General features: G+C 67.7%; 9 protein-coding genes across 9 annotated transcripts; 5 read left to right on the top strand and 4 right to left on the bottom strand.

The window, feature by feature from the left end:
• Nucleotides 1-67: 67 nt before the first annotated feature.
• On the bottom strand, nucleotides 68-1,462 carry MICPUN_55722 (predicted protein; the record flags this gene model as incomplete). The annotated part of the gene is made up of 4 exons (XM_002499745.1): nucleotides 68-422; nucleotides 491-850; nucleotides 916-1,214; nucleotides 1,369-1,462. 4 exons carry the CDS (start codon nucleotides 1,460-1,462, stop codon nucleotides 129-131), a joined length of 1,047 nt encoding a protein of 348 aa, XP_002499791.1. The 3' UTR covers nucleotides 68-128.
• A 539-nt stretch (nucleotides 1,463-2,001) lies between these two features.
• On the top strand, nucleotides 2,002-3,191 carry CSD (cold-shock DNA binding protein; the record flags this gene model as incomplete). The annotated part of the gene is made up of 3 exons (XM_002500238.1): nucleotides 2,002-2,025; nucleotides 2,189-2,305; nucleotides 2,678-3,191. The coding sequence occupies 3 exons, from the start codon at nucleotides 2,002-2,004 to the stop codon at nucleotides 2,903-2,905; spliced, it is 369 nt and encodes a 122-aa protein (XP_002500284.1). The 3' UTR covers nucleotides 2,906-3,191.
• A 152-nt stretch (nucleotides 3,192-3,343) lies between these two features.
• MICPUN_55724 (predicted protein) lies at nucleotides 3,344-4,756 on the top strand (the record flags this gene model as incomplete). The annotated part of the gene is made up of 1 exon (XM_002500237.1): nucleotides 3,344-4,756. The coding sequence occupies one exon, from the start codon at nucleotides 3,344-3,346 to the stop codon at nucleotides 4,754-4,756; it is 1,413 nt and encodes a 470-aa protein (XP_002500283.1).
• A 48-nt stretch (nucleotides 4,757-4,804) lies between these two features.
• On the bottom strand, nucleotides 4,805-6,804 carry MICPUN_55725 (predicted protein; the record flags this gene model as incomplete). Its single annotated transcript, XM_002499744.1, has 2 exons — nucleotides 4,805-6,525; nucleotides 6,652-6,804. The coding sequence occupies 2 exons, from the start codon at nucleotides 6,802-6,804 to the stop codon at nucleotides 4,846-4,848; spliced, it is 1,833 nt and encodes a 610-aa protein (XP_002499790.1). The 3' UTR covers nucleotides 4,805-4,845.
• Nucleotides 6,805-7,294: 490 nt separating this feature from the next.
• MICPUN_75496 (predicted protein) lies at nucleotides 7,295-8,965 on the top strand (the record flags this gene model as incomplete). The annotated part of the gene is made up of 4 exons (XM_002500236.1): nucleotides 7,295-7,921; nucleotides 8,060-8,284; nucleotides 8,384-8,565; nucleotides 8,644-8,965. Coding segments are annotated over 4 exons (1,356 nt in total), but the record flags the coding sequence as incomplete, so codon positions are not given.
• A 1,216-nt stretch (nucleotides 8,966-10,181) lies between these two features.
• Nucleotides 10,182-11,716, bottom strand: MICPUN_98693 (predicted protein; the record flags this gene model as incomplete). The annotated part of the gene is made up of 2 exons (XM_002499743.1): nucleotides 10,182-10,205; nucleotides 10,502-11,716. 2 exons carry the CDS (start codon nucleotides 11,714-11,716, stop codon nucleotides 10,182-10,184), a joined length of 1,239 nt encoding a protein of 412 aa, XP_002499789.1.
• A 1,189-nt stretch (nucleotides 11,717-12,905) lies between these two features.
• MICPUN_68654 (amino Acid/Auxin permease family) lies at nucleotides 12,906-14,234 on the top strand (the record flags this gene model as incomplete). The annotated part of the gene is made up of 2 exons (XM_002500235.1): nucleotides 12,906-13,066; nucleotides 13,244-14,234. Coding segments are annotated over 2 exons (1,152 nt in total), but the record flags the coding sequence as incomplete, so codon positions are not given.
• A 938-nt stretch (nucleotides 14,235-15,172) lies between these two features.
• Nucleotides 15,173-15,931, top strand: MICPUN_55730 (glutathione s-transferase; the record flags this gene model as incomplete). The annotated part of the gene is made up of 1 exon (XM_002500234.1): nucleotides 15,173-15,931. One exon carries the CDS (start codon nucleotides 15,173-15,175, stop codon nucleotides 15,929-15,931), a length of 759 nt encoding a protein of 252 aa, XP_002500280.1.
• Nucleotides 15,932-16,051: 120 nt separating this feature from the next.
• On the bottom strand, nucleotides 16,052-17,978 carry MICPUN_55731 (ribokinase kinase; the record flags this gene model as incomplete). The annotated part of the gene is made up of 2 exons (XM_002499742.1): nucleotides 16,052-17,782; nucleotides 17,922-17,978. The coding sequence occupies 2 exons, from the start codon at nucleotides 17,976-17,978 to the stop codon at nucleotides 16,052-16,054; spliced, it is 1,788 nt and encodes a 595-aa protein (XP_002499788.1).
• Between the last annotated feature and the right edge of the window lie 97 nt (nucleotides 17,979-18,075).

Below are 18,075 nucleotides of genomic sequence, written 5' to 3'. Positions count from 1 at the left end.
CCTCGGAGCGCGAGGGAAAGAGTAGACTGACGAAAGAATCGGGCGAGAGCCTCGAGCGAAGGAGTAATCAAAGAATCAGGTGTTGTGTTGTTACACGCGCGACGGGCACTTGTCGTTCGTTCGATCGATCAGTTTTCCTTGTCCGCGGACGCGAAGGGATACTCGTCCACGTCCCCCGGTCCAAACGCGGCGACTCTCGACGGAATATCCCTCAGGTCCAGACCCATCTCCGGCGCCTCCCCGCCGCCCCGCGTCCACGGCCCGCGCTCGTGTCGCCTCAGGAACATCGCCAGCGGATCGAGCACGTCGCCGAAAAAGTCGAAATCGTTGTGCGCGCCCCCCTTCTGCACGTGGAGGTGGCACGGCGCCTTGTACCCCTTGCTCTCCCGTTTCAGCCGCGCGCTGTGCCTGAACGGTATCACCTGTGATGAACAAAAAACCACGTCATTCTAATTGCCCGTGTGGGTTACAAAGATTAAAATAAACTCACCTCGTCCCTGTCGCCGTGTATGAGCAGGATGGGGCACCTCACCCGCGCCAGGTTCCGCTTCGTGGGCCATCGCTCCGACACGAGCAGCGCCCCCAACGCCGCCCCCGCCTTCTCCGTCGCGTAATCCCGGATGCTCGTGTACGGCGAGTGCAGCACCAGAGCGCACGGCGGTTTGTTCCTATAGCTCATCCTCGCCGCCGCCGCCGCCGCCGGGCCGGTGCCCACCGATCGCCCGTACACGATGAGCCTCTCCAGCGGGGTCCCGAGGCACTCCGTCGCGACGCGGCATCCCGCGTGCGTCGCCGCGTCGACGGAGTCCTCGTTGGCGCTACCGCCCGCGAGGCCGTATCCGGGGTACTCCTGTTTTGTTAAAAAAAAACACATCGTCATTCTATTTGCCCATACAGAAATTAAAATAAACGCACCGGAACGACGACGTGGCACTCGAGGTCCCGCGACAGCGCCTTGGCCTCCTCGGCGACGCCGCCGATGTCGGTGCCGTTTCCGTGGAGGTACACGACGGTGCATCGCGCGCGGCACCTGTTGGATTTGCGCCGTGTGTTCGGGTCCACCGTGCCGAGATCGGCTCGGAGCACGATCATGCACGGGACGTCGATGCGGACGGGGGGCGCGCACATGCCTCCCGGGACGTGCACGGGCATGTGCACGACGATGGTCTTGTACACGACGTCGCGGACCTGGAGCTCACCCACGAAGGGCTTGCCTGCGGAGGGAGGGACGACGAGGGAGTTTGAAGGGTGTTTGGGACGGTCAGGGAGGGCGTCTCGCGTCCGTCTTGTTTTCGAGCGGCACCTGGACGATGGGCGGGTGCGGGTGTCGCGGACCGAGGCGCCGACGCGGCGGGCTCGGCGGCGTACCTTTGACGTCGTAGGATGCGGCGCGACCCTGCGCCGGGAACATGATCCGATTGATCGGATCGTACTGCTTCCACAGGCTCTGAGCCCAGCTCATGGCGCCCCGACCGACACGACGCGCGTCGCCCCTCTCCCGCGATCTCTCCGTCCGCGGTGGTGCTGCCAGCCAAACGCGAGACGCGCGCGTCGGCTCACCGGCGACGGCGCCGTCTCCGACGCGGAGGATCGACACCACCGGCGGCGGCGATCACGACACGAAGGGTACCCCAGCCCCGATGCGCACCCACCGACGTCGACCGGCGCCTTCGCGCGTCGGTCGCGCCGTTCGCTGTGCCGCCGAGCGAACGATGGTTTGGTTTCAACACCACCTGGTGCGCGAAACACCCGCGTGTTGTTGACAATCAAAATATTTTTAAGACTGGATATCCATACGACGTCGACGAAGCGCGCTGAACCAGAAACGAGGGTTTGAATCCGCCCCATCGTTGACGCGCTGGCGAAATCGCGCGCCCGATATTTTTTTTCCCTCTCGTTCGCCCGCGAAAGCTAACAAACACAATCATCGAGAACGCGAGGCGTCCGCGCGACGCTCTCATCCCGACCGGTCCGCAGTCCCACCGCGAAACAGCAACAACAATGACCGGCAAGGTTACCGGCAAGGTGCGCTCGATGACCGACCCAACCCCGCGCGCGTCGCGTCCGCCGTCGTGCGGCGATCTACGGGATGACGGTGAATGCGACCGCACCGGCGCGCTGGCGCGTGAATCGATGAATTTTCCCGGAGCCTCCTGACCTCTCCCCGGCCTCCCCGTCGCGCGCGCAGGTCAAGTGGTTCAACACCCAGAAGGGCTTCGGCTTCATCACCCCCGACGACGGCTCCGACGAGATTTTCGTGCACCAGACCGCCATCCACAGCGAGGGCTTCCGCTCCCTGCGCGAGGTGCGACCCGCCGGCAAAGGATTTCCCCCGCCAGTCGCGTCCCTTTTCCGGGCTTTTTTTCCGCGCCAGGACCGCGCGGGATCGCGCGCGGTCGACGCCCCCCGACCCCCGCGCTCGCCCCACCACGCGTCCATCGCATCCGTGCGCGTGTCCCGGAACGATCCCGCCGGTGCCAACGCCCCGAGCGCCATCGCGTCGGACGTTGGGCGCGTCGACCGGCCAACCCCCGGCGGTTCATTCGTTCCCCGACACGTGCCGTGCGTGACTGGGCAGCGTACTTTTTTTCCTCGAACCGGCAGACGGAAATAACTGTAATTCCCGACTGAGACGATCGAGACTGACTGACGATCATCGTCACCACGAAAAACGCAGGACGAGCCCGTGGAGTTCGTCATCGAGAAGAGCGACGACGGCCGCACCAAGGCGATCGAGGTCACCGGACCCGACGGCGCCACCGTCCAGGGCGCGCCTCGGCGCATGACGTACAGCCGCGGCGGCCGAGGAGGCGGCCGAGGGCGCGGCCGCAAGGGCAAGGCGGACGGCGAGGGAGGAGACGACGCCAAGGCTGAAGACGCGACGCCCGCCGCCGAGGCTGCGTGATGAGATGCGGGGTGAGATGATGTGGGAAGAGACGCGGCGGTCGCCGCATCACACCGCCGAGTGACCGAGCGCACGCTTCAGATCTCGCTGCTTGTCAAATTTTGTCGCCATATTTTTGGCGCCGCGATCTGATTTTGACCTATCCCAGCAGCTCTGTCACTCGGCTGTGCTGTGCGGGGGCGGTCGCGTCACCGTTCCCCGCCGTCGACGTGCTCCGCGCGGGGTCCGTCGTCGGCGCGATGTGCATGAAACTCTGTTGTCAATCTAATACTAGTGCAGTGTAAAAGCCCGCTCGGGGAACAAAATCGTGACTGGCCTGCTGCCGCTCGCGATCCCGGATAAAAGAGACGGGCGGGAACTTTTGAAAAGCATCGGACGACGCGCGCGCCCTCGACGACCACGGAGGGCGAACCGGACATCATCAGCGCGATCTATCGCATGATGGACCGCGAGCTGGACCGCGAGCTGGACCGCGCGCTCGGCCTCGACGTGCTCGACGCCGAGATTGAAGCGGAGTTCGAGCGTTTGAAAAGTCTCGGACAGATCGAGTTGGCGCCCACCAAGCGGAAGGCGCCCACCAAGCGGAAGGCGCCCTTGCCGGAACTGGAGTCGAGCGTCGCGTCCAGCGCTGTCAATCCACGACGCGTGGACGGTACGCGCGTCCAGAAACGACCGCGAAACGGGGGGAGGGTCGGATGGGAGAGCGTCTACGGCGAGCGAGTGTCCCTCGACGGCATCAAGGCGTGCTTCGAGCGCGACGGCGTCATCGTGTTGCGGGACTGCTTCGACGAGCGGGAGCTCGGGGCGATGTCGAGAGAGTGTCGGGCCGTGCTGCGCAACTACGCGAGACGGGGCGGCGACGAGTACCCGACGAGACTCCCCCGCGGAGGCAAAGGAGACCGGGCGACGCCGACCGAGAGGGCCTCGGCGTTTTCGTGGATGTGCGATGACTTTGGGTGCGTGTTCGAGATCGCCGGCTGCTGCGATTGCGCCCCACCGCCCGGTACGACGCGACCGACGGAAGGATCGACCGGGCGGCAGGACCCGCGATCCTTCCCCCACGTGCGTCCGTGCGAGCTAGCCCCCGCGTCGGAAGGCGTTACGGAAGGCGTTACGGGCGCGAACGACGTCGGATGCGTCGCTCGGTGCCTCGGACGTCTCGCGACGACGGCGGAGCGCCTCATGGTGGCTGGGGGAAGTCGAAACGACACACGGCCGGGGGAAGTCGAACCGACGTCCGAACCGTCGCGCAGTGGATCGAACGACGGTGAAACCCCGCACATGAACCAAAACCCGCGCGTCCACGTGCTCAACGATCAGTACATCGTCAAGCCCCCCGGCGCGGGCGACGGGAAAACGCGGTTCGCGTGGCACCGGGACGGCCAATACCGCGACGACACCTGTCCGTCTTCTGCCACCTGTCCGTCGTCCGACACCTGTCCGCCACCCGTCTCCTCCTCCTACCTGTCCGCGTGGACGGCCCTGGACGACGTCGACGAATCAAACGGAGGGTTGCGCGTGTTGCCTTACCCGCGCGGCGGCGCGGCGGTTGGGCACCGCGCGAGATCCGCCGAGTACGAGCACTCGCCCGACGAGCTCGACGCGCTCGACGCACTGGCGGTCGGCGACGCGGCCGTGGACGGACTCGACGCGGTGGAGGCTGAGGAGGAGCGGCGTCACGCGTTTAAGGGCGCGAGGTGTGTGGCGATGCGCGCCGGGGACGTGCTCTTCATGTCCGCGGAGGTGCTGCACTGCTCGGGTCCCAACGGGAGCGGGAAGTTTCGGCGGGCGTGGATGCCGCAGTTTTCGCTCGCGACGCCGGCGGGGGGGGGCGGGGACGGCGCGGTTTAGTTGGGGTCAGGGTTTAGGACGAGCGGGCACGGCGGATGGCGCTCGCCTCGGCGAATGATTCCGATTTATTACAAGTCAAGTCGCGCGTTTCATCGCGTTTTGACGCCTCGGAGCGCCGACGCTCTGTTTTTGAGAGCGATGAGGTACGCCTCCTCTTTCGGCGTCCCCGGCTGCATGCTCGCCTCCATCGAGACCACCGCCGCCGCGTGATACGAACCGCCGCGCTCCGCGCGGACAACCTCCGCCGGCACCGGCGTCGCGTCCGTCTCCCGAAGGAATCGCAGCGCGCCGTCGAAACATCCCTTCCCGTCTTTAACCCTCGCCTGTAAGTCCCGCGCCACGTGCGTCAACCCGCCCTCCTTCTCGAAGCTCAGACGCACCAGCTCCGCGGCGTCGGTCACGCCGCGACGCTTCGCATCCCCGCACAGTTCCACCGGCGAGGCTCGTCGCGTCGCCGCCTCGCGCGCCGCGCTCTCCTCCTCGCTCACCCCGTTCGCCGCCGCGCCGAGACGGTTCGTGTCTTCGACCGTTTTCAGCCGTTCCTTCTGCGCCTCCGCGACGACGAACAGAGCGCCGTCGAGCTCGCCCCACCGGTTCACCGCACGTCTCGTCTCGAACGGCAGACCGGACAGGTCCCGCCTGAACGCGCCATCCGCGAAATCGGGCGACGCGTTCTTGGCGATGGATCGCGCCAACGCGACCGATTGGTCCGTCGCCGGATCCCGCAAAGCCTCCGCGCGCCAGTCCAGCTTCTCCGCGAGCCTGCGCAAGCCCTCGTGTTCGTCCGATTTCGTCACGAGCACGACGTCGAAGGTGTTGACGAACCGCTGGGTGATCTTCGCGAGCAACGACTTGGCGAGGTCGAACCTCGCGGCGAGCGCGCCGCCGCGGGAGTCTTTGGCGTCGAGCACGCCCGCGAGCGTCGCGTGCGGGGAATCGTTCGCCGCGCGGCGCTCAACCTCGGCGACGACGCCGTCGACGAACTGGAAAGCCTCCAGGGCTTCCTTGGCGCCCACGCCGGCGAGTGCGGGGTTTTTATCTGTTGCCAAAAGTCGTTCGCGAAGCGCGTTTGAAGCGTCGGCGCTGGCGAGTTCCCCCGCAAACAAAAGCGCCCTCGTCTGCGGGAACAGCACGGAACCCTCGCCCACCGGAAACCCCGGGGTCTTTGTGAGCACCGTGGTGAGCTCGCGGTCGATGAAGAGGTCGGGGTCATGCGCGTGCGCGTGGATCCACTCGCCCACTCGGTGCGCCACCGGATCGCGGATGGCGGCTACCACGACCAAGTCGCATCTTCGGTCGTCGAGGTCGGCCCGGAGGTTGGTCACGAACGTCTCCATCGTGAGCAGACCCGGGGCGTCCACGCCGTGGGACACGGTGAACGCCCCGCGGTGGCCGGCGTCGATGGCCCGCAGGAGGGGCTCGCGGATGGTTCTGGACAGGCGAGCGTCGAAGGAGCCGTCGCCCGTCTGGTTGGCGGCGAAGTCGAAATCTTTGGGCAGCGACGGCACCTGGAGGAACTGCGGGACGCCGTACTTGATCCGCGTCGTCCCGTCAGGCATCCACTCCTTGTTCGCGGCGACTCCCGCGATGCGCTGCAGGTCTCGCACGGTCTCCTCCAGCGCGGCGCCTCCCGACAGAGCTCCGGTGTGCACGATCCACGACACGGAGCATCGCGCGTCCCTGTACGCGTTGTTGCGCGACGCGAGCTTCTCGGCGGACTCGCGCCGGAGGTTCAGGCTGTTCACCTGATTCACGTGCGACGTTCGGCCCTGCGTTTGCGTTCGCGACGGAGAGATGGGTAAGGACGGTAAGGACGGTGCGGGGCGCGAGGCGCGGCACACGCGCGGGGTTCGAGAAAAAGTAACCGATACGGGCGGCGACCGCCGGGGACGCACCACGACGAGGGCGACGAGGCCGAGGAGCGCGAGGGTCGCGATGAACCCCGCGCGCTTGACGTTGCTGTTATCGCCCCACAGCGCGAGGCGGTTATCCAGCCGGGACCCGCGCCCGCGGGTGAGCAGCGGCGCGTGTTCGTCGGCGCGCCCCATCGAGATGTGATTGCAACGCCCGCGGCCCGCGAGAGGATCCACGCGGAGGTCGCGTTTGCATTTCAGACGAAATACGGTGTATCTTCGTGTAATGAAAACATGCAAATAGTTACATAGTTACAGTGTGTTTACGATTACGGTAACGTCCGAAAGGGCGTGAGTTCGAATCTGACCATTTCACCAATGGTGAGAACGAACAACGTCGACGGCAGCCCCAGCGCGCTCACACAGGGAAAGGCGCCGCGGGTGCGGGCACCGGGCGATCGCGATGGGCACCCGCGCGGCCACCGCGAGCGCGCTGGCGACGTGGACCGCCGCCGAGGCCGCCGCCGCGCTCCACGCCGGCGAGTGCTCGGCGCGGGAGCTGCTCAAGGCGGCGACCGCCGCGATGGGACGCACCCGGCAGCTCAACGCCTTCGTCGGCGGCGTGCTCTCGACGGCGGCGGCGGACGCGGACGCCTCGGACGAGCGGCGCGATACGTCGCGCGGCGACGACGCGCGTTCGATGCCGGACGCGGGTTCGATGCCGGACGCGGGTTCGATGCTGGACGGCGTGCCCATCGCGGTCAAGGACAACTTCTGCGTTCGCGGCGCCCCGACCACCGCGGGATCCAGGATGCTCCGAGGGTACGAACCGCCGTTGGAGTCGACGGTGACCCGCCGATTGCGAGCCGCGGGCGCCGTGATCGTCGGCAAGTGCAACATGGACGAGTTCGGGATGGGTTCGGCCAACGTCAACTCCGCGTCGGGCGCGTGCATCAACCCCTGGGTCGCGAGGCCCGCGAGACGCGAGCCCGGCCCGGATGGCCCCGTCGACGACCACCGACTGGGTCCGCGGACCGCCGGGGGCAGCTCGGGCGGAAGCGCGTGCGCCGTGGCGTCCGGCGCCGCGATCCTCGCCGTGGGCAGCGACACCGGCGGCAGCGTGCGCCTCCCGGCTGCCTACTGCGGCGTCGTGGGCATGAAACCCAGCTACGGCTCCGTGTCCAGGTGGGGCCTCGTGCCCTACTGCTCCTCGCTCGATACCCCCGGGTTCCTCGCGAGGAGCGTGAGCGACGCCGCGGTGGCGATGCACGTGACGCACGGGTTGGACCCGCTGGACTCCACGACGACGCGCGTGGACCGCGCCAAACTCGGCCGATGGATCGACGCAAACGACGACGTCGGAAAGTTTTCAACGCAATCGATGGGCGCCGGAGCCGCCGGAGGGATGATCGGGCGCCGACACGGTGGCAGCCCCTTCATTCGCAGTAAGGTCGGGATGCCCCTGGCGGGGTGGCGCGTCGGTGTCCCGGTCGAGTACGACGTCGCCGAGTGCACCGCCGAGGTTAGAGCCGCGTGGAGCGAGACGTGTTCGCTGCTGGAGAGGCTGGGCGCCGCCGTGACGCGCGTGTCTCTGCCGAGCACCGCCGCCGCGCTCGCCGCGTACTACGTCTTGGCCCCCGCGGAGTGTGCGAGCAACCTGGCGAGATACGACGGGGTCCGGTACGGCACGAACGGGGCACGAACGGGTGGTGGGTACGGTACGGCACGACGAAACGGCGAATCGGAAGGTGGCGGCGGGGTCAAACCAAACGAGGGGGTTTTCGTCCCTTCCGGTAAGGACGGGGGCTTTCACGAGTCCACCGCGCGCGCTCGATCCCACGGTTTCGGCCCCGAGGTCCAACGGCGCGTGCTGGTCGGCACGTACGTCCTCGGCACCGACGTCACGGCGCGGTACTTGGACAGGGCGCGGAGGGTGCGACGCGTCGTGGCGGCGGAGTTTGCGCGGGTCTTCTCCGGCGGCGGCGGCGGCGGCGCGGGGGGCGCGGGGGGCGGAAGCGACGCGTTCGGACTGAGCGGTCACGCGCGGGGGGTGTCGCACACCGGGGTGGACCTGCTTCTCACCCCCACCGCGCCGACGGTGGCGCCTCTGCTGTACGGACCGGGCGGGGTGGGCGAGGGAGGCGGGTTTGATCATCAATCGGGAATGGACGATTCGGCGACGGCTGGGTACGCGGCGGATGCCATGACGGTGCCCGCGAGCCTCGCGGGGCTCCCCGCCATCTCGCTGCCCGTGGGTTTGGGGTTCGAGAGCGGCATGCCCGTCGGGATGCAGCTCATCGCGCCCAGAGGGTGCGACGTCGAGCTCATCGGCGCCGCTTGGCACGTCGAGCGGGCGCTCGCCGACGCGGCGGCGATGGGCGGCGGCGTCGGTCCGGGCGGGGGGGGCGACGACGACGGCACAGCTGGCGGCGGGCGGCCGCTGATTGGATGGGGGCGCGATCACAGGGCGCAAGGGACGGTGGACGCCGTTCGGTTCAGCGCGATGGGCGACTTCGTGTAGGCGCCGCGGTGGGTCGGGCACGAGGCGGCGAGAAGGTACGAGGTAATTTTTTTATGAGTATTAAAGGGTCTTCGCCCGGGGTGGATTCACCGATTGCGAGCACGAATCACTCGCCATCCACCGCCCCCTCGTCGCGTCGACCGACGTGTCCTCCCCCCGTCCTCTCGTCCCTTCCGTCCCTCCCCGCGCTCGTCAGTTTCCCGGCCAAGGTCCCGGCCGCATGTGGTGCGGCGGCGCGGGCATCATCCCCGGGTGCCACCCCAGACCCATCCCCCCGGGAAGCGGCGGCGGCGGCATCGGGTGGTGACCGTGCGCCATCACGAGATGCGGCGGCGGCGCGGGCGGCGCGGGCGGCGGCGGCACCCCGCCGCCCGCGCCGGCGGCACCGGCCGACGCCGCCAGCCTCGCGCGCTCCATCGCGCGCTCCCTCTTTCCCTTGCGCTTTGGCTTGGGTTTCTTCGCGACGGAGCCGTCTCCGCCAGCCTCGGGCGGGTCTCCGATGCCGGGGGACGCGGGGGGCGCCGGGTCCTGATGCACCGGGGACCCTTGATGCACCGGGGACGCCCCCGCTGCCGCGTGATGCGCGGCCGTGATGTGCGGCGGCGGCGTGAATAGCGGGTGGGCGCCCGCGGGCGGCGGCGGCGGCGGCGGCGAGTGGTGACCAGTCGCTGCGAGTGGTGACTGGTCGCCGTGAAGGTACGCCTCGTGCGCCCTGAGGTGCCGAGCGTGCATCTCCGCCAACGCGCGGTGTTGCAGCTCGAGCAGCGCGCGGTGGTCCACCGGTGGCTGCGAATGCGGATGATGGGGATGCTGCGGATGATGCGGCTGCGGGTGATGCGGCTGCGGGTGATGCGGCTGCGGATGATGCGGCTGCTGCTGCAAAAAAGCCACAGCGCGATCGGCGGCCTCCGCTTCCCTCGAGGCGCGCTCCGCCGCGCGCTCCTTCTTCCCCTTGCGGCTCTTCTTCTTGATCGGGGAGCGAGCGTCGTCGACGGGAGAGTCGCTCGCGGCGCGTTCCGGCGTGGGAACCTCCAATCCGGAAGCCGCGTCGTCAGCGGACGACGACAGATCGATCCTCGGCCGGGGGAGTGGCGGTTTGGCCCCCGGCTGGCTGGGTTCCTCGATGTTGAGACCGTCCATGGCGGCGGCGACGTCCTCATGCGCCCCACCCCCGCGCCCACCCCCGCGCCCGCTCTTCACGCCGTCCCCGCCCCTCCCGCCCCGTCCCCCCCCCGGTTTCTTCCCGACCCTCTCCGCCGTCTTCTTCTCCTTCCCGGCCCCCGGTCCCTTGGCCCCCTTGGGAACGGGAGGCGACGCACTCTTTTGGGGCGGAGACGACTCGACTGCCCTGCCTGCATGGCCCTTGCCCACCTCCTCCCACCCGTCGTCGCCGTCCACAGCGCTCGCCTTGGACCTCTCGTACGCCTCCAGCTCGGCGAGTCGCCGAGCGTTTGCGCCCGCGGTTGAATTGATTGTTGAGTCGGCTACAGCGGCTGCTGCTCGCGCCCTCGCCGCCTCGATCGCCTCGCGCTCCACGCGCTCCGCCTCCGCGTCGCCCTCCACCCTGAGTTTCCTCCGAGCGCTCGCGGGTTGGACCGGGTCGTACCGTTTGCGACCGTTACGACCGTTACGACCGAGCGGCCACCGAACCTCCAGCTCTGTGCGCCACGGCGGTTTGTTCGTCAGCGGCGACTTGTCGTTTGAATTGGCGAGGTAATCGACGACCATGACGGTGATGTCGTCGCGGTTATCCTTCTGCTTCTGCGCCAGCTTGCACAGCGCCGCGGCGCACGGTCCGGTACCGAGCTTGGCGCCGCACGCGCTCGCCTGCTTGACCGTCACCGCGTCCCACAGTCCGTCGGACGCGAGCACTATGCGAAACCCGGGTTGCGAATCGGGAACCAAACATTGCGAAACCTCGGGCTCGGACGACACCCCGCCTTTTTTCCCGTCCCTGTCGCCGATGGACCTGGACACCGCGAGGCCGCCCGGCCACACCCGCAGCGGGCCGACGGGCTTACCGTCCTCGAACGCGGTGGCGCGGACCTCCCCGCCGCGTTCCTCGATGCGACGGCGCTCCGCCGCGGACGTGTCCAGTCGGTGCTCGGGGGTGAGCCGAACGGGCGCGCATCCGTGGCCGCAGTCGAGCGTCGCGAGGGAATCGCCGACGGCGGCGGAGTGGACGTGCCTGCCGTTGACGACGCACATCGTCGCGGTGGCTCCGCTGTGTATGTCTCTGGCGAGAAACTGCGCGTCGACGTCCGCGAACGCGGACGCGAGGGCTTCGGCGACGCGATCTTCAAAGACATCCTCGGGATCGGCGTCCTCCGGGATGGGGCCGGGGGCGTCGAGGGCGTTCAGGAGGGCCGGGACGAACGCCTCGGCGCAGTGCTCCGCGGCATCCTTGCCGCCGTGCCCGTCGAACAGGCCGAACGCGTCGAAGCGGACGCCGCGCCACTCGGCGCCCGGCGCGGCGAAGGACTTGTCCTCTCCCTTCATGACTTTCCTCGAGTGCGCTACGCGGCACGGGGGGTAGCCGGTGGGATCCTCCGCGTGCGAGGGGTGGACGTGAACCTCGCCGCTCATCGTGCGCGGTTACCGCGTATCGTCGTCAGTCGCGATCCCGCGATGACCCGCGGGCGATGGGAACCGTTCCACGGCCACCGCGCGGTATCGCCCCCTTCCCGATCCCTCTCTTCCCGGGAGCTGACACGGCAGCACACGCGAAAAGCGATCGGTGGCGGTTGCCGCCCACGGACGAGCGCGCGGGGCTGGTCGGGGCGGGCACCCCGCGGTGATCCGGCGCGAGTTCCGGGTACCTGACCGTGCGATCAGACCCGCGGCGCGTCGATAGCGCGCCTGAGTCCTTTATCAACAGCTGGGCGCGCGGCCCAACTCTGTCTCGAGGGATGTGCAGGATCGATCCTTCCTGCGCCTTCTGTTGGCCACCGAGGCTTCGCCCCAACCCGCGCAGCTCAAGGCACTGCCCGGGTTTGGGACTCGCCAAACCATTTTAGGTCTTTGTGACTGTTTGCCGCTGTGCGTCTGTGCGCACGTTTGGCGTTTAGCAATCATTTTCCGGCCGTATGACGAGCAGTCAAATTGACAGCCGCAAATGCGGGGGGACGTGGCCTTTTCCCGCCCCAGGTGCAGGATTATCCGGGACTCGCGCGCGAGATATCGGCCTGTCGTGGTCGTGACGGCAACCAGCGCCGTGGAGCACCGGCGGCGGGCTCCTAGGCGACGGTCACGCGGGTGAGCGCGACGGACAGATTCACGTGGCGCACGGCGAGCGTCGCATCGGGCCGATACCAACGCCGGCGGGCGTCCCTCGGCGGGGCGCGCCGTCCGACCCTTCGGGTTCGCCAAGAGACCCGACGCACATCCGCGAGCGTCGGTTTCCATCCCGCGGAGGTTGCACGCGGGTGACGGGGCGTCGAGAGGGGGCGGGTAGCGATCGGAGGCGAGCACGGCGATGACGACGATCGCGGTAATGCGCGTCGGCGCCGCGGCATCGCCCGGGGCGAACGTGCGGCGGCGCGCGCGGACCACCACCCGCGCGGGTGCCGCCGCATGGAGGAACCTCGAGCGTCGGGGGACGACGAGGAGCGCGGGGGTGGACGGTGCGGTCGGCCGCTCTCGCGCGAATCACGTCCCCCTCGCCATCTCCGACTCCCGGACGACGCGGACGTCCACTCCCGCGAAGTCCGTCCCGTCCCCATCCAGCCAGGAGTTCGGCTCGGGCGCCCTCGTCGAGGTGGACCGCCCGAGGGGCAACTCCACCACCGCGCAGGCCATGGCGAACAGCGTCAACATCCTGCTCGGCGTGGGCCTCCTCTCGGTGCCGTACGCGCTGCAGCAGGGCGGGTGGGCGGGCCTCGGCGTCCTCGGCGTCCTCGGCGTCACCACCAACTACACCGGCAAGATACTGATCCGGTGCCAGAGGCGCGGGAGCCTCCCCGCGCTAGATGATTCCTCCGGGGACGCTCTCGGGACTAAGGGTGGAACGAACGACTGCGGCGGCGCCGGCGCGGCGGCGCGGGGGGTGATCACCGACCCCGACGCGTCCTCCTCGATGGACTCGCTCTCCTGCGACTGGGACGACCCGCTGGAGCCCACGCGGCGGCCGCTGCTGTCCTACGAGGACGTCGGCGAGGCGGCATTTGGCGCTAATGGGAGACGATTCATCACGTGGGTTTTATACACCGAACTCATCGGCACGTGCGCGCTGTTCTTCATCCTGGAGGGCGATCACCTGGAGATTCTGTTTGACCACGCGCACACCCAGGAGTGGTTCATGTGCGCGGCGGCGGCGGTGATGATACCCACGCTGTGGCTTTCCGATTTATCGTCGCTTTCGTTCATCGGCGGCTTGGGCGCGTGCGCTTCTTTGTCCCTCGTCGGCGTCGTCCTGTACGAGCTCGTCGCCGTGGGTGGGTTCCCGGGTACACTACCCCCGGCGTTGGAGACCACCGCGCTGGTGCACCTGAGCACGCTGCCGGTGAGCTTCGGGTTGCTCGCGTTTGTATTCGCCGGTCACGCGGTTTTCCCGGCTATTTACACCAGCATGCGAGAACCCGGGGAGTACGAGGGAATGCTGGACAAGACGTACGCCATCGTGGGCGCCACGTGCTTGCTCATCGGCGGCGCCGGGTACGCGCTCTACGGGGACGGCGTGGCGGACGAGGTGACGCTGAACCTGCCGACGGGGGTGGCGAGCACGCTGGCGCTGGCGCTGGTCACGGTGAACCCGTTTAGCAAATTCGCGCTCACGATGGACCCGGTGTCGCGCGGGTTGGAGAAGGCGCTGGGGGTGGACATTAACGGGGGGGGAGGGGGTGGAGTTGAAAGGGATTGGGGCGCGCCGCTGAAGGCGCGATTGATGCGCACCGGGCTGGGCGCGGGCGCGTTGTTGACCGCCGCGAAGGTTCCGTTTTTCGCGGTTTTCATGTCGCTCATCGGGAGCTTTTTGACGCTGACGGTGAGCGTCATCTTCCCGAGCGCGTGCTACCTGCGGATGTTCGAGGACGAGCTCACGGACAACGAACGGGTCGCCAACTGGGCCATCATGCTGCTCGGTGGGTTCTGCGTCGTCGCCGGCTCGGCATCCGCGATCAACGCCACGTTGGACCAGTTCTGATGAGCGGAAACGTTTGGACGCGATTCCCGCAGTTCGGAGACGATCGGTCGAGATGGCCCTCGTCGCGAGACGATCGCCGCCGCCGCCGCCGCCGCCGCCGTCGTTTATTACGCGACGTCGCAGCGCGCGCCTCGAAATTCGAGTCGCGGCTCTCCTGTACGAGTAAGAGTATTTGAGTAAGTGTCCCCGCCGGACGGATAGCCCGGGCAGCTGCTATTTTTGACGCTTAAAGACTTTTCATCCTGAAGTGCGACACGCGCGACACAACGACCCAGCGCGCGCGTCTCCATGGTTGGTGACGAGGATGACGACGGGCGGGACTACTCGCGTCTCGAGGCCCCTCTCCAGCCGGATGACCTGTACGGCGGAGACGGGCGGGAAACCTGGGGTCGCCGAGCGGAGCGGGAGGAGGTCTCGCGGAAGTTGGCGCTTCGCAAGATCGAGACGCTGGCGCTGAAGCAAAGGCTGGCGACCATGCGGAAAACGAGCGTGACTCGCGCGGTGGTCAAGGAGGTGGTGGCGAGGCAGTCGAGGACCATGATCGGCGCACAGCTGGACCCGGACGTGGTGCGGCGGAGGGCGGAGCTGTGCGACGGCCCGGACGAAGCCGAGGAGGACGGCGAGGGGAACAAGTCAACAACGACGGGCGACGCGGATACCGCTCGAGCCATTCGCTCGGGGCGTCATCCCTACACGGAGTTGTTCATGAGACGGTACGAGACGCTACTCAAGCCGCACTCGACGTGGGAGGGCGCCACAAAGCTCCGGGAGGGGACGTCCCCGGGACCCATGGAGCGGGGACGGTGGGCCATTCCAAAACGCTAGAGCCGCGAGAAAGTCAGCCGAGTGCCCACTGCGGAGCACTCATCAGATAAGGCCCACACTTCGCGGCCCCTGAAGCCATGGCATCGTCCGCCGCCCTCCTCGGGGGCCACCTCGCGACGTTCGCGCGGCGGCCACCGCGGCGGCAACCGCGGCGCCGATCGCGTCGCATCGCGCCCGCCGCCTTCCTCGGCCTCGGCGGCAAGGCGGCGAGGGGGGGCGACGCGTCGAACTCGACATCGGGCGTGACGCTCTGGGGCTCGCCCGGCTCTCGATCGCCGCTCGTGGACTGGTACCTGCACGAGCTCGACGTACCTTTCGATGCCAAATCACCCGGGGACCCGAACAACCCGCATCCGTTCGGCCAGATCCCCGCGCTGCGCGACGGCGACGTCGAAGTCTGGGAGTCTGGCGCGATACTCATGTACCTCGCAGATTGTTACGGGGGCTTGGACACGCCGGCGAAGCGAGCGGACGCGAACAAGTGGGTCGTGTGGGCCAACGCATCGTTGGACCCGGTGCTGTTCATCGAGAACGAGCGCGGGCAGGTGCTGGACAGCGGCGCGAGGCGCGCGGAATCGCCCAAGGCGCTCACCAGGCTCGAGTCCGTGCTTGCTCAAAGGGAGTTTTTGAGCGGCGAAGCCTTTGGAGTCGCCGACGTCGCTGTGGCGAGTTACCTGCTCTTCGTGCCAATATTCTTCGCGGACGTCAGCTTCGCGAGGTGGCCGAACACGGCGCGGTACATGGGCCGGTGCGTGGTGCGACCGGCGTACTCGAAGGCTTTCGGCGGTAGGACCGCGGCGTACCTCGCCGACCGGATCGAATCGTGGGTGGCTTGACACTCGGCTGGCTTCGGAACGAAAGCTCGTGTCATCGTCAATCAACGTTGCTAGCTAGTTTCGCACGCCGGCTCTCTACTCATCATCAATCAGACGGTCACGTCGTCGAATCATCCTGAATCAGATTTGGTAGTACTCCCTGAGGTACTCCACCACCTCCTCGTTGGTGTTCTTTACCACCATCTGGTCGTACTCGCCCGCGCCAACCGTGCCGTGTCCCTGCATCGTCTCCACGAAGTTGAGCAGGCAATCGTAGAACCCGTCGTAGTTGACGATAATCACGGGCACCGGGTGGTCGGTTCCGAGCTTGTGCAGCTGGTACAGCGTGAACAGCTCGAAGAGCTCGTCCATCGTTCCGAGGCCGCCGGGGAGGAACACGTACGCTGTGCGATCCTCCGCCTTCTTGCGGACGCCCGCGTCGACGAGCGCAACCTTGCGAGGGGAGAGGAACTTGCAGAACACGGTGTGCTCGGGTTTGAGGTAGCTCTGGGCGGCGGACCTCACCTTCGTGCCGGCTTCGCGCTCGATGCGGATGCCCGCGACTGCCTTTCCGGCGTCCATGGCGCCCAAACTCGCCGCCTCCATCATTCCCGGCCCGCCGCCGGTCCACGTCGGGGTCCCGAGCAACTCCGAGACCATCTTCCCGAGTTCCCTGGACTTGACGAAGTGCGGGTTATCCGCCTTGAGTCTCGCGCTGCCGTAGTAGACCACGCCGCGACCGATGGACTCGATGAGCTCGTAGCACGCGAGCAGCTCGTGCTGCACGGCGGCGGCGCTGCCGCGAACCAGCGCCTGCGCCCTTCCCTCGTGCATGTGCGCGTGAACCCACGTCCACCCCTCCTCGGAGATCTCCGCGCCCATGGACTGGACCACCGCCGCGCCGGACAGGCACCCGAGCTCGCAGCACCTCTGCAGCGACGCGTTGCGCAGCAAACCGTACATGAAGCCCGCGCTGAACAGGTCGCCCGCGCCCGTGGTGTCCTCCACCGCGAACCCCTTGAACGCCTTCTGCTCCACGCGTTCGGTTCCGCGCATCGCCACGCAGCCCTTATCGCCCAGGGTCACCACCGCGATGTCGCACCACTCCGCCAGCTTGGCCAGCGCCGCCTCGATCTTGGTATCCGTCTCGATGGAATCGCTGCCGACGCCGCCGCCGACGAGCTCCCTCGCCTCGTCCTCGTTGGCAAAGACGGCGTGAATCGCGCCGGACGCCAGCAGCCTGGACATGGGCTCCCGGAACTTACGGACGATCTCGAAGGACGCGAGGTGCATCGCGACTTTGCACCCGGCGGCGGTGGCGGCGGCGACGGTGGCTTCCATCAGACCTAGGCCGTAGTAGCTGTACCCGTTGACGACGACCCACTTGACGCCTCGCAACTGATCCGCCGTGACCTCGTCGGGCTGGAGCCTGATGGCGTCCTCGAGCGACGGTCTCATCGTGCGCTGGCCGGTCTTATCGACCAGGCAGACGCACCTGCCCGTGTACGACTTTTCGCCCTTGACCTCGAGCAGAGAGGTGTCCACGCCCGATCGCTTCATGGACGAGACGAAGAGTTTGCCCCACTCGTCCTGCCCGACGGCGCCCAGCAGAGCGGTTCGGACGTCGAAACCGTGCGCCAGGCCGCGCGCGGTGTTCGCGGCGGACCCGCCGGCTTTGGTGGTGAACTCGCCCACCCGCATGAGGAGCCGCTGCAGGTCGTCGGGGCCGACGCGGACGCTCCCGCCCGTCTCGCCGTCCAGGGACTTGAAGAACGAATCGGCCACCTTGGCGCTGTGGTCGATGACGGCGAGGGGCTGCAGCGCGACGACCTCGGGTGGTAGGTTCTCATCGCCGCTAGCCTCGAGGCTTCGCTTGCGCTGTGGAAAACGAGGGGACGGGACGGGAAGGAGGACTGGGGTGAGATACGATTCTTGCGTGGCATTTGGTCGCTTGGACAAGAATCGAGGGGCAAATTTTCGGGTGACATCGCCGGTCGGGTCGGGGGATCACCTTCGACGCCGGGTCCTTGATCGGGGTCACTTTTGGCGTGACGAGGTCGTCGAGCATGTCGAACTTGAATCGGACCCTCGGCCCTGCGACCGCGCGAGTGAGCGCCCTGGCCCATCGTGGAGCAGATTTAGGTCGTCTGGTGGGTCAGATTTTT

The sequence above is a fragment of the Micromonas commoda genome, chromosome 2 (assembly GCF_000090985.2).
Source record: "Micromonas commoda chromosome 2, complete sequence".
NCBI lineage: Eukaryota > Viridiplantae > Chlorophyta > Mamiellophyceae > Mamiellales > Mamiellaceae > Micromonas > Micromonas commoda.
This window is presented reverse-complemented; position numbering and strand designations above follow the sequence as displayed.